Below are 13,352 nucleotides of genomic sequence, written 5' to 3'. Positions count from 1 at the left end.
TGAGTGGCTGCAATTTCTTGCCTCTGGGAATTAACACTCAGTCCATTAAGTACATAAATTAGGTTTTTGGAACTCAGGATTTATTTCATCCGATAATTAAATGCACTGTCTTCCCTAAAACATTTAATTCTAATAATGGATGAAGCCTATGTATAATGGATGTGATATAATGTATTTGATTATTCCTGCTTGGTTGTAATTGACTTGATTAATCTATTAATTCTCTTTATTATGTTCCAGCACACTGACGACCTGTTTGCAAATCTTCCATGTGAGGGGCTTGTATTTGCTTAGGAGGTGACTTCGAAGACCTGCACACGCTTTTCCAAACATTTAAGCAACTAGTTTCCAGTTACCTTCAAGAGCCCCCCAGTCGATGTCTTGGTTCTCTGGTTTGTGCAGGGCGGGGTATCTGTTGAAGAGGTTGGCAATAAAAGCCAAGTTCAACTTGGGGTTCCCTCGGACCACATCGGTGGCTGTGACAAACTGCCGGCAACCCAGCCTCTCTGCCTGCTGCAGCATGCACTCTGCCCTCTGGATGTCATCCTTCTCCTGCAAGGAAAAAGGACCAACATGTCAAGGCTGGGCCGTGGCTCCTCAAGCACAAAGTGGACGGGAATAACGTGAAAAAGAAATGGGGATCCACGGAGTTCCCGTCGTGGCGCAGTGGTTAATGAAACCGACGAGGAACCATGAGGTTGCGGGTTCGATCCCTGGCCTCGCTCAGTGGGTTAAGGATCCGGCGTTGCCGTGAGCTGTGGTGTAGGCTGCAGATGCGGCTCGGATCCCGAGTTGCTGTGACTGTGGTGTAGGCTGGTAACTACAGCTTTGATTCGACCCCTAGCCTGGGAACCTCCACATGCCGCGGGAGCGGCCCAAGAAAAGGCAAAAAGACGAAAAAAGAAAAGAAGCGGGCATCTTACAGAAACCGTTCGAATTCAACCTCGGAGAGACGCATAATAACAGCAAGTTATACTTGTATTTGCCTGAACCCAAACCAGAAAGTCCCAAGTAAAAGGAATCTCCAAAGTTAAGTCACTGAGCCCCGCGCCCATCTCTGCACAGCACAGAACTATTGCCGATGAATGGCTGGTTGTCTTGTTTTCAAAGAGACTCAGGAGGTTCTACAGTTTTATCACTTAAGTTCATCTTAATTATTTTCAACCATTAGTGTCCTTTTTAAATGTTATCTTCTTGCAGAGATTTCACAAACAATGTTCATTTAGGTAATCAATTATATTCCTGTTTTCAGTGCATCAAAGGCGTTTACACCTGCCAACAAGAACTGATTACTTTAGCTGCCTTTCCCACACTGAGCTGGTGCACTTACAGTGCAGACCAAATAAATTTAAGCTACATAGAGTCACTGGCAAATATATAATATCAACCTGGCCTTTGGAGATGTGGTCAGATTGAGGATCACTTACGTAACACACTCGAAGTCTATTCAAACAGTTCTAGAGAATTTCTAGCCATTTGTAAGCAGACTCTTATTAGAAGACTAAAGTTTCTTGTTGGCGGTGGTGGTGTTTTGTTTTGTTTTGCTTTCCTTTTTTCATTTTCAGGGTCACACCTGCAGACATACGCAGGTTCCCAGGCTAGGGGTGGAATCGGAGCTGCAGCTGCAGGTCTACACCACAGCCACAGCCACGCCAGATCCCAGCTGCCTCTGTGACCTACACCACAGCTCACAGCAATGCCAGATCCTTAACCCACTGATACAGGCCAGAAATCAAACCTGCATCCTCATGGATACTAGCTAGGTGTATAACCTGCTAAGCCACAAGGGCTACTCCTAGAAGACTAAAGTTTTGTGGAAATATGGTCGACTGCTCTTTAACGCTCTGAAAAGTCTATGAAACCCACAATTTAGACAATAGACCTTATTAAAATTATAATTATTTCTTTTTTAAGATTCTTTTTCAAAAACATGTTTTAATTACTTTTTCATAGTTTTTATAAAATATATACTGTTACATTAGTTTCAGGTATATAGCAAAGTGATTCAGAGATACAGTCTCTTCCAAGTTATTACAAGATATTGAGTGTAGTTCCCTGTGCGATACAGTTGGTCCTTGTGGGTTATCTATTTTATATATATTGTAGCATGTAAATGTTAGTTCCAAACTCCTAATGCATCTTGGAATTATTTCTTAATATGATGCTGTATTAGAGAATACATTTATACATTATCTATTTCGTGAGCTTTTCTTCTCATTCAGAAATGAGTTAACTTTAAAATGAACACATTGGATTTAACTCTAATGATGTGAGACGCGGCACAGAACGTGTAAGGCAACTTCTCTAGATCGATATTAAAGTGTTGGCAAGACTGCAGTTTTAACCAGACCCAGGCTGTGCCCACTGTTTTTTTGAGTCTCCCCACCAGACACCAGCCTCAGTGGTGAGGCGAGGCAGGGCCGCATGGGCATGGAGTCTGGAGCCATCCTTGGCTACTTCCTCACTATGCCACGCACTGGCTCTGTGGCCATGAGGTGATTAATTACGAACGTCTTTGACCTTCAATCTTCTCAACTACGAACAGAGTTACTAACACTTTAGTGATATTTGCGAGGATTAAGGGCAGTCAGTACAAGCCACGTGCCCAGCACAGTACCTGGCACATGCGGAGAATCAGTAAGTGGGGTTTCCTTTTCTTATTATTAACAGAGCAAAGAGCCTCAGGCTTGGCTCATATAACTTCTGATCATCGGTCCTACAGTCTTGGACATAAACCCCTCTGAGTCTCAGCTTTTTCATCAAGACAGTGGAAACTTATTTCTGTGTGTAAACATCCCATCTATTTCCAGAAACAATATTCAGCCACCTAAAAATGGAAAAATAATCCTTCTGGGTGCTGTAGAGCCTCTGATGGGACATGGGCAGCTGTGCCTCTGATGATGCATGGCATTTAATTAGTGTCAGTTTCCTTCTTTTCTTAATGTTGATTTCCAGATTCCATTTTCCACACTTACTACCCACCACTGTTAAGAGTCTTTAATAACAGCACAGGGCGCTAAGCAGATATGTCCACACAAGGCGCTCTGGAGCCAGGACACGTGGGTCCATGGAGATGCTGATGCAGAGGAAATATGGCATCTAAACAAACCCGGGGCGTGGCCTTACCCTCAGTCCTGACATGTCAATCACAACAGCAGGAATGCCTTCTTCGTCGCCTTTGGGAGCCACCTGCTCAAGCAGGTGGTAATAAGCTTTCGAGTCCTGTGAGAAACGAGGAAATTACACTTTCAAAATGGCACAGCTAATTACATACTTAGCACGACAATCACTTCCCCCCAGCAAACATATTTCATTTCTTATCCAACTACCATTCAAGGATGCAACTTAATTAACAAAGCTGGAAACATGCACCAGTTTGAATTTTCTCTTTGTCTCTCTACCTATGATATCTGCCTTTCTTTTTAAAAGGAATATAATAGTTAAAAATACAGGACATACATAAAAGGCAACCCAAAGAAGCAAACAGTATTCTGTTGTCCTTAAGAAAGAAAAATAACTTGTATATATATGTATTAAATATACACAGGAAAATATATATACCTTTATATTGCTGTAGAAGTCAGTCAGCTAAAGTTTAAAAAAAAAGTGACAGAAAAAGGAGGCAGAAGTTTAAAGCAGAGTTTAAAAATACATTTAAATGGACAATCAGCAAAAGAAAAGGATTTCAAAGACAGAAAATTGAAGCATTCACAGTCTTTATATAAAGGGAGAAACATTAAGATAAGTGCACTTAATGTGTATCAAGAAGCTAGAAAGAGTGCTTAAATTTAGTTATCGCAGAGTGGATACAGACACTGAATTCTGTTTTCTTAGATTCTGGAAATAGGCTTATGGACCAAAAATTCTCTGAGTCACAGTCTTAAATTTATAAATTTATTTTCTTTCAATGAAAGTATACAGATTTTCAGGAAGTTTAGTTAAATCATTTAAAAATACCTTAATTTCTCTTAAAGACTGAACAATCAGCTGTTGCCCTGTTTATCTTTTAAAACTGGGTAGAGGTCAGCGAGAGCAGAGGTTGGCTCACCCTTGTGACAGCAGAAAGATGAGAAGAGAGGGCACCCGCCATGGGTGCGGTATACGGGAAACCGGCTGTCACCTCTTCTCTCCACCGCCCCCTTCTCTTCCTTTTCACTATAGCTATTTTGAAGTCAGTGAAAGTCCCATGCAGGTGTTTGTCAGGAATAAAATCTGCCCACCCCATGTCCCATCTGCTCAGCTCTGCTAAGAGTCATCTCATTTCACCAGACCCTGAGAAGCCTTTCTCACTCAGTTTCAGATGCTCTCCCCTCCTTCACTGACTTGGTGTGATTCAAGGGCATTTCTCTATGTGCTAGGTGCTCAGACTTACACGTCCCAGCCCTGACCTTGGTGGGGATGCAGCTCTTCTTCCCTGAGAACAGGCACAGCCACTGTATCAGTGCTCAGCTTGCCAGGTCTGAGCGCTTAAGTCCAAGATGGTTATTATTCTAAAGAACACAGCCTTTCCGTGATAGGAAATCAAGGGAAGTTTATGGCTCAGATCAAGCATCCTAATTTTGTCTGCAAAGTTGGAGAGTTTTGGCTGAAGGAATTGCAGAGCTAAACTGTTGAGCACAAAGGGAGATCACGCTGTCCAGCTCCTGGTAACTAACTCCCAGTTTGGCTGGTGGTGCTGGAAGAAGGTTGATATCCAGTGAGAGCTGTGTAGGTAGAAAAAATGTACCTGGCCTTATTAGCATACATCTGAAGGAGTGGAGGACTTTGCATCCAGGAGCTTCACTCCAATGGGCACTGTGCCCAGTAGACCTTGAGTGCTAAAAGCCACTGAGTCCACAGAAGTGGGGGCAGCTGTCACTCCAAGAGTAACAAGCCTGGCTTGCCGCTTGGTGAGTCCTGTGACCTTTCCTGATTCTTCCTCTTTGGAGAAAATGTCCTTAACCTTTGAGAAAGTGGAGACTGAATGTTTTTCTCATGTTGCATCCTAGCCGCTCCCACCCTTTCCTACTGGGGCCTGACGGCCCTTCCTGTTCCTTAAGCTCTTTCTATCTCATTCCATCAGTCACCAATGCCACAAGCTGTTCCCTTCACCTTGACATGGAACCTGTCACAGACTTGAAAACCACAGTGCCTGCTTCTCTCAGCCTGTCTCCCTTTGGATCGCTGCTGTAGGGCTAATGGTATCTTCTCCATTTTCTGGGGTTAATTCTCATTGCGTAAGGATTCCAGAATCCTTCTCTTTTAAACATTATTCTGGTAAAGCTTTCAAGAAATTCACGAGTTGTTTTAGAGGAGCAGCGTGTATGGTAGTCGAGTATGTGAGGCCCCGAGGTCAACTGGCCTGACCCCATTCCCCGGCTATGTGACCTTGACCACGTTACTTCAATTCTCTCCCTTCTCTTTACCTCAGTTTCCTTATCTGCAAAATGAGAAAATAACAATCCTGATCTGGAAGCTTTTGTTGTGAGGATTAAACGAGTGTCTACAGGTGGAAAGCAGTTCACTCTGTTTGCGATGATCCGTACAATTAGAAGAGTAACCTTGGTTTAATTCTTTTAAAGGACTCCCCATCTGCTGCTCCCATTGATAAAATCGGAAAGACACACAGACCCTCTTTATCTGAAAATCTGTCTTATCTCTTGCCCTTTTTCCATCTCCCCTCATCCCTCTATGTCCTGAAGCTGAAACTTCAAGGGACACCCATCTCCCTTGGATGCTGTGCAGTCGCTAGGACCCTGGACAGAGCCGCACATGGCCCAGTGCTGGAGCTGCACAGGGACTGGAGGACAGCAAGGGCTCCGTGCAGCACCAGCCCCTCTACCTAACCCCCAAACCTCCAAAGAGATGAGGCCCATATCTTGGTCTCCTATCCCCAGTCAAACGACACTCCTCCTACCTTGATGTCGCTGCTGAAGTTGTTGATTTTGTTGCAGCCTGCGTTTTCCAGGTGGTAATTAGCCCATCTCAGCAGGAGCTCCTCGGGGGAGAGTTTCATCAAATCCTCCAGGCTCTCCCCTTCTCTCAAAAGAGCAGCCAGAGCTGAAGAAGCACCAAATTCAAAGAAAAATAAATACAGGGGCTTTTGGGCGGGGGGGGGGGATTCGTTATAACCTAAATTGAGTTCTGCTAAGAAGTCAAAGATAGAAAGGATATCTCTCAGGGCTAAAGGGACTTATGGCCTTTCCTGTGGAATAAACACTTTTTTATTATTCCCTAAAAAGAAGTGTAAGATATTACGAGCTTATCATCCCCATTTTTCAGGTGGTGAGGACAAGGCACCAATGAGTGTCACAACTATGCCTAAGAATATAGGGCAGAGCCACCAAAATAACCACGACTATCAACTCAGGACGCTCTGCGGGGTCCATCAGACCCCATGTCAAGATTTGACAACAAGGGAGCTCCCTGGTGGTCTAGTGTTTGGGATTTGACACTTCAGCACTGCAGCCCAGGTTCAATCCCTGGTCTGGGAACTGAGATCCCACATCAGGCCACTGCATGCTGAGAAAAAACATTGTTTCTTTTTAACGGCAAGATATGACAACATTTTTGCTTTTAAGAGATTAATTTTGTAATAATGACTGTGTCCTCTTGTTTATTCCCACAGATGTTTTATATTTCAAATGCTTACCTGCATAATTATAGCATCTCAAAAAGTATAATCACCTCTTTCCTCTATGTTTCCAAGAGGAATGAAGTATTTTTTGCTCAGCTAGAAGGTTTAAATTTAGCTGAGATCATTATTTGCAAATCAATATTTTTTCTCGTGGGTTCTAAGCTCCCTATTTGTTTTTTTCTTCTTTATGTACTGTTTAATATCATGGTTTTAAAACGGTACCCCCAGGGAGTTCCCACCGTGGCTCAGCGGAAGCAAATCTAACTAGTATTCATGAGGACGCAGTTTCAATCCCTGGCCTTGTTCAGTGGGTCAGGGATCCCGTGTTGCCATGAGCTGTGGTGTAGGTCAAAGATGCGGCTCAGATCTTGCACTCGTGCAGCTGTGGTGTAGGCTGACAGCTACAGCTCCAATTCAACCCCTATCCTAAGAACCTCCATATACTGCAGGTGTGGCCCCCCAAAAAAGACAAATAAATAAATAAAATGGTACCCCGGGATTCCTCACTGATTGTTTTGACTTGGACATATAAATAAAATGGATATTTAAACAAAGGTTAGAATTTGGCTATAGATTTTATATTAGTAAGACCTACACAGGAAAAATGAAAGGTAACAGTTTGTTTTGTATGATGTTTATCAAGGTGTCTACTGCTGTCTAAAGAACAAGCTGAATTTCACTAGTCCCAATAGCTAAGATGGGGAAACAACCTAAATGTCCATCAACAGAGGAATGGATAAAGAAGACACATATGTACAATGGAATACTACTCAGCCATAAAAAGAACAAAAAATGCCATTTGCAGAAACATGGATGTGACTAGAGAATATCATACTAAGTGAAGTAAGTCAGAAAGAGAAAAACAAATAACATATGATATCACTTATATGTGGAATCTAAAATATGACACATATGAACTTATCTATGAAAGAGAAACAGACTCACATAGAGAGCAGACTTGTAGTGCCAAGGCAGAGGCAATGTGGGGGAGGGGGAAGGATTTGGAGTCTGGGGTTAGCAGAGACAAACTATCATACATAGGATGAATAAACAACAAGGTCATACTCTATAGCAAAAGGAACTGTATTCAATATCCCACGATAAACCGTAGTGGAAAAGAATACGAAAAGAATATATACAGGTGTAACTGAATCACTTTGCTATACAGCAAATTAACACAAGATTATAAGTCCACTATACTTCAACAAAAAAGAAAAGAGAACAATGAAAAATCTTACCAGTAAGATTAAAAAAGAAAAGAACAGGCTGAATGCTTAGAAAAAAGAACAGCCTGAATGCTTAGGCTACTGACAGCAGATAAGGAATAAGATTGACAACTACAATGTTTAGTTGAGAACTCTGAAATGTTAAGTAACTTCCTATAATCTTAGTAAGAAAAAGACCAAGTTTCTCCTCTCTGATACTATCAGAGAGTGATAGTGAGTGGCTTGGTAAAATACAAGTTTAAAAATGGTGAGTGGCTTGGTAAAATACAAGTTTAAAAATGGTCTAATTTGTTACAAAGTGTCTAAAGCCAAAGTGAACTCAGAAAAGCTCTTGAGGTTGGAGTCCCAGACAGCTAGACTGAGATACAGGTTCTAAACAACCATTATCATTAGTCTGTGGTCTTAAAAAGCTTTTGCTCTGTCATTAAAAAAAAAAAAAAAAAAAAGTCTGGGCTCTGTAGATAGAACCCATAATACAATGGATTGGATACGATGCTAGTTTTCACAAACTGAGGATTCTGAACTTGACAACATCTGACATCTTCTTCCTACAGCCCTCAACACACGCATTAACAAAAACCACGCCAGTCGTACGTCTGAGGCTCTGCTCGTACCTTCATTTCTGCTGAGCTCAATGTCGGCAAACAACCCAATCTTGATGACCTGCCACAACAGTCCCAGGACCAGGTAAGGCTTCCCTTCCTTTAGGTCTTCAGCCCCGATATTAACCACGTGGCACCCAATGGCTGAAGCAGAGTTCAGAGCCAAGTTCAAATTCTCCTGCAGGAGAAAAAGCATGCAAGTTGGGTTCATGACTTTGCAGATGCCAAATGATCACCATGGATTGGCAGTAAGCAACAATGCTTTGTTTCTGGAATGTTCCTAGGTCTAGAGGCACTGTCTTCATGAGATTTTAACACTGAAAAAAAGAAAAGAGAGAAAAATCCAGTAACCCAGATCCTGGGCTCAGGCAGTGTCTAGTCAAGTCAAGCCAGAACCCCAAGCTGAAGGTTCATCCTGGTCAAGATGAAACGAGTGAGTCTTCTTCTCCACATCACTCTGTGATGGAGGCGTCACACTCAGCATCTCCATCAGCCAGCAATGACCTTGGACACCCTTGAAGGCAGTCATTGTCTTATTATGGCTAGCATCAATAACACAACTGCTGGATGTCAATCAGGGTCACAAAGGAGTAACACATCGTGTTTTGACTTTCAGATTGGATACTGAAGGAATGAAACAGATACAAATAAAATTCCTAGAAAAGGAATGGTTTTTCCTAGGATACTTCATTGCGTATTCAAAATATCTAGGGACATTGAGTACACACACACACACATACACACACACACACACACACACCTATGCACACACTACCAACTGCATGTTCTTATAGCTAGTAACAATGTATGTAACGCATACCCAGATGGAATGGGGTCTGAAATTTCCAGTCTAGGGTCTTTATACAGTTGCCCCTTGAATAACACGGATCCACTTACAGGTAGGTTTGTTTGGGTTTTTTTTCAAGAGTAAATACTACAATACCACATAACCCATGGTTGGCTGATTCTGTGGGCTCAGCGCTGTAATTATGGAGGGACCACATCTAGAAAAGGCGGACTGGAAATTATATACAGATTTCCAACTGAACAGAGGGTTGACACCCCGACACCAAGGTGCTCGAGCGTCAACAGTGCTATTATTCCTGGGTCCACAAAGGAGGAGACACCAGAGGTAAAGATACAGAGAACTTGTTTTATGATAAATTAAAAACAAAATAAAACGCCGGCCACCAGCGAGTCCGGAAGAGTGCTACCAGAAGAGAAGTGGCTTTTGGCCATAGTATAGAGCTCAAATGACAAGTGAAAAATACTGTGTCCACTTACGGCCAAGATTAAAATTTAACAGCAAGATTAAGAATGACAGTAAGTACCTTCCTATACATTTAATCATGGTTCTTGCTTTGATCGCCGCTTCTATTTTTTAAGAACAAAGGCATGCTTAAATCCAAACAGGACATAATATATTGTTCATGATTTTAAGAAGTGAGACGTGGTTTTTGAGCAAGAAGATTGCAATAATGTTAAAACACTGGGACACAACACAGAAATGCAACTGGTCCTGGTTCCAGTTAATCAACAAATTGAAGGCCTAAAAGCAAGTTCTATTTATCACATTGGGGGCTGCAGCCAAGACCACAGCGAAGGCTGCCAGAGCACTTCCCGTTTTTCACCCCCTCACTTCTTAGAAAGGCTAATCTTTTCAGATAAAATGCTGTGTATTTGGCATCAGCTCAAAGATAAATGGCCAGGGAAGGTCTGAGTTAAAACTTTAGCCAATGTAGATTTTACTCGTAATTGGCTGAAACAAAGAGAAGCAAAGATTACCCCAAGTACTAATATTCACTAACCTTCCCCAGCCCCACCTCCACCCTCACTGTATTAATAAAAGGCAAAATCAAGGGAGTTCCCGTCGTGGCGCAGTGGAAACAAATCCGACAAGTATCCATGAGGTTGCAGGTTCTATCCCTGGCCTCGCTCAGTGGGTTAAGGATCCGGCATTGCTGTGAGCTGTGGTGTAGGTCGCAGACATGGCTCAGATCCTGCATTGCTGTGGCTGTGGTGTGAGCTGGCACCTGCAGCTCCGATTTCACCCCTAGCCTAGGAGCTTCCATGTGCCGAATGTGTGGCCCTAAAAAGACCAAAAAATTTCTTTAAAAAATAAAGTCATGACAAATCACCAGCCCAAAGCCTGGGTTTGGGGAATAATTTAGCAGTTAGGAGGCTCATTTCTTTTAAGCACAATCCTATACTGAGGGAAGACAGGGGAGACCTACCTGGATGGTGAAAGGGGTGAGTTTCTTCTTGTTGATGGTTCTTTCGTCAATTGTGTCTGGCACTGATAAGTTGATCATTTTACTGCAAGAGACACAAAGAAAGCACGTTTCCAACTAAAAGAGCCTCGTGAATTGAATTTAAATTCTAGCAATGCCACAAGCCAAGAAGACAGCAATGTTATCCGTGCTACCCAGGGTACAGATATAAAGTCAGTTATGCGATTTTGGCGAGATTCAAACTCTCCGCGGGAAAGGTTCATGTTCCTTGAGGTGACATGAATACACTGAGGCAGGGAATAAGGGTCTGACTTCATTCTCTCACAAATGGATTTGTGCAGGAGGAGGGGGTGGGGAAGGGTATTCCTTTTTTTTTTTCCTTTTTATCAGCCACTCCCATAGCATATGGAATATTCCACTCAGGGGTTGAATCAGAGCTGCAGCTGTGACCTACGCCCAGCTGTGGCAATGCTGGACCTGAGCCGACTCTACGACCTACGCTGCAGCTTGTGGCAACGCCAGATCCTTAGCCCACTGAGCAAGGCCAGGGATCGAACCCATACCCTCACACAGACAACATGGGGTCCTTAACCGGCTGAGCCACAGTGGGAACTCTGGGGTAGGACATTCTTAAAAAGGACAATAAAAGGCAAAGCCAGAGTTGCAAGCTGTAAGCAGGGCACGCCTGGGGAAGAGGGAGTGTGGCTGCTGATGGGCCCAGTCACCCACACGACTCTCCACCAGTACCCTGGGCTCTGTGCCTGAATTGCAGGGGGCTGGGGAGGTGAAACTAGAAAGAGGCTGAGGGAAGCCCTGGGAGTGCACTGGGTGCCAACCTAGAGAGTCAGAACCTGGTCCAGTAAGCTAGGTTTTTGATGTCTTTTTCTAACTGTTAAATTTGTGTGTGTGTGTGTCTTTTAAGGGCTGCACCCGCAGCATATGGAGGTTCCCAGACTAGGGGTCCAATCAGAGCTACAGCTGCCAGCCTACACCACAGCCACGCCAGATCTGAGCCATGTCTACAACCTACCCCACAGCTCATGGCAACGCCGGATCCTTAACCCACCGATCAAGGACAGGGATTGAACCCGCAACCTCATGGTTCCTAGTCAGATTCATTTCCGCTGCGCCATGACGGGAACTCCACTACTGAACTTTTTAAAAAAAGAAATCTCATGGTGAACCCTACTAAATAAAGTACAAAAGTGGAAGTGCTCTGGTCAGAGCAGAAGAACAAGGGCTCAAAGTCCTATCCATTCATCCTTCAACTCCTGAGGCCACCTGAGATTGCGCTTTTCAAGCCTCCTCACCCACAGGGTGTCCTGCAGTGACAGGAGAGTGGTTGCTGAAGCAAGAGGCACAGAAGCACGTTTCGAGACAACATCCCCTACTGATCAACTGTGTTGAGAGGCCTCCCGTGGAGAGAATACTTGCCTCCTTTTCCAGGCACCCTCAGCATCTGAGCAACCCCCCAAAAGTCCCTTTGCTTAAGGACCTGCATTGGGTTGCTTCACTTGGCATGCCACTGTTATCCATTCAACGATGTGTATTCTCTTGGTAGTTCCCGCTGTGGCGCAGCGGAAATGAATCCAACTAGTATCCATGAGGTTGCAGGTTCGATCCCTGGCCTCACTCAGTGGGTTAAGGATCCGGCGTTGCCGTGAGCTGTGGTGTGGGTCACAGAGGCAGCTTGGATCCCACAGGTGCCATGGCTGTGGCGTAAGCTGGTAGCTGCGGCTCTGATTCTTCCCGTAGCCTGGGAACTTCCCTATGCCATGAGTGTGGCGCTAAAAAAAGCAAAACCAAAACAAAAAACAAAAAACAAAACCACCCCCAAAAAACTCCAACATGTATTCTCTTGGTGGGCTATGCTCAGATGAAGCATGTATTCCAAAAATAACCGCTTTTGCCCTTGTGTTACTATATGGCTACATTCATGTTTGTCTCTGGATCGTGCAGCCCTCCCCTCCACCCAAGCGACAGCAGTTTTTCATTTCTCATTACAAGCTGTTCCTGCAACCAGCTTGCTCTCCTCAACCTGCCAGGTGAAAGTCCAGAGAAGCATTTCAGATCCAGCTGAGCTCCGAAGGAAGTGAGCCAAAAGATAAACACAGTGAAGGGTTGGCATTCCAGACAATTCTAGGGAAATCTTTGGAAGCCGAGAAGCTGATGCTATTTACCAAAGGACGATGCCGTCTCCAACGGCACTGAAGAGATCGTTGGTGTTTGGATCCATGGGGATGACGTGCCGACAGTCGGGGTCATTTTCCAGGGCTTTGTTTATCCAGTTGACAAAGGCATACTTCTCTTCCTCTGCAAGTAAATGATTAGAATGACTTCTTTGCAAAGTGAAAATGCGACGTGAAGAAAATCACACACGGGGATCTTAGATTCTCATGCCTAGGTGAGATACTGCGAGGTTAATCCAGTCCATTATCCTAGCATCTCATGTTTACTGACATTCAAACATCTCCAGTGCTTTGGCAAACAGGCACAGAATCTCAGTTCACTTCAGGTCACAAAACATATAGACAGCAAGCAGATTTAGAGGCTCTATTATGCAACCATGTTATATTTTGAAGCAAATAGATACATAGCTGTCTTTTACATATGTAAATATCACCAACTAGAGGCTGGCACCTGCCATCTGCTTCTACCAGGATTAAACCAGGAGCCA

General features: G+C 43.8%; 1 protein-coding gene across 7 annotated transcripts in view; it reads right to left on the bottom strand.

The window, feature by feature from the left end:
* LCP1 (lymphocyte cytosolic protein 1) overlaps positions 1-13,352 on the bottom strand; it is a 59,729-nt gene that overhangs the window by 20,387 nt on the left and 25,990 nt on the right. For all 7 annotated transcript variants that reach the window (XR_014819469.1, XR_014819465.1, XR_014819466.1 and 4 more), the window contains exons 5-10: positions 12,856-12,988; positions 10,679-10,760; positions 8,457-8,622; positions 5,897-6,039; positions 3,127-3,222; positions 357-552 (exon numbers count right to left, since the gene is read on the bottom strand). Coding sequence is in view for 1 of the 7 variants with exons in the window: in XM_001929138.6 (XP_001929173.1) it covers positions 357-552; positions 3,127-3,222; positions 5,897-6,039; positions 8,457-8,622; positions 10,679-10,760; positions 12,856-12,988 (816 nt within the window). In the remaining 6 variants the exon portion in view is untranslated. The remainder of the gene's footprint in view (positions 1-356; positions 553-3,126; positions 3,223-5,896; positions 6,040-8,456; positions 8,623-10,678; positions 10,761-12,855; positions 12,989-13,352) is intronic.

Source organism: Sus scrofa, chromosome 11 (assembly GCF_054392235.1).
Source record: "Sus scrofa isolate SSC_HxYL_T2T_F1_AM1 chromosome 11, Sscrofa_HxYL_maternal_Yorkshire_Landrace_v2.0, whole genome shotgun sequence".
Taxonomy (NCBI): domain Eukaryota; kingdom Metazoa; phylum Chordata; class Mammalia; order Artiodactyla; family Suidae; genus Sus; species Sus scrofa.
The sequence above is the reverse complement of the archived record's forward strand: the minus strand, read 5'-3'. Positions and strand labels throughout refer to the sequence as shown.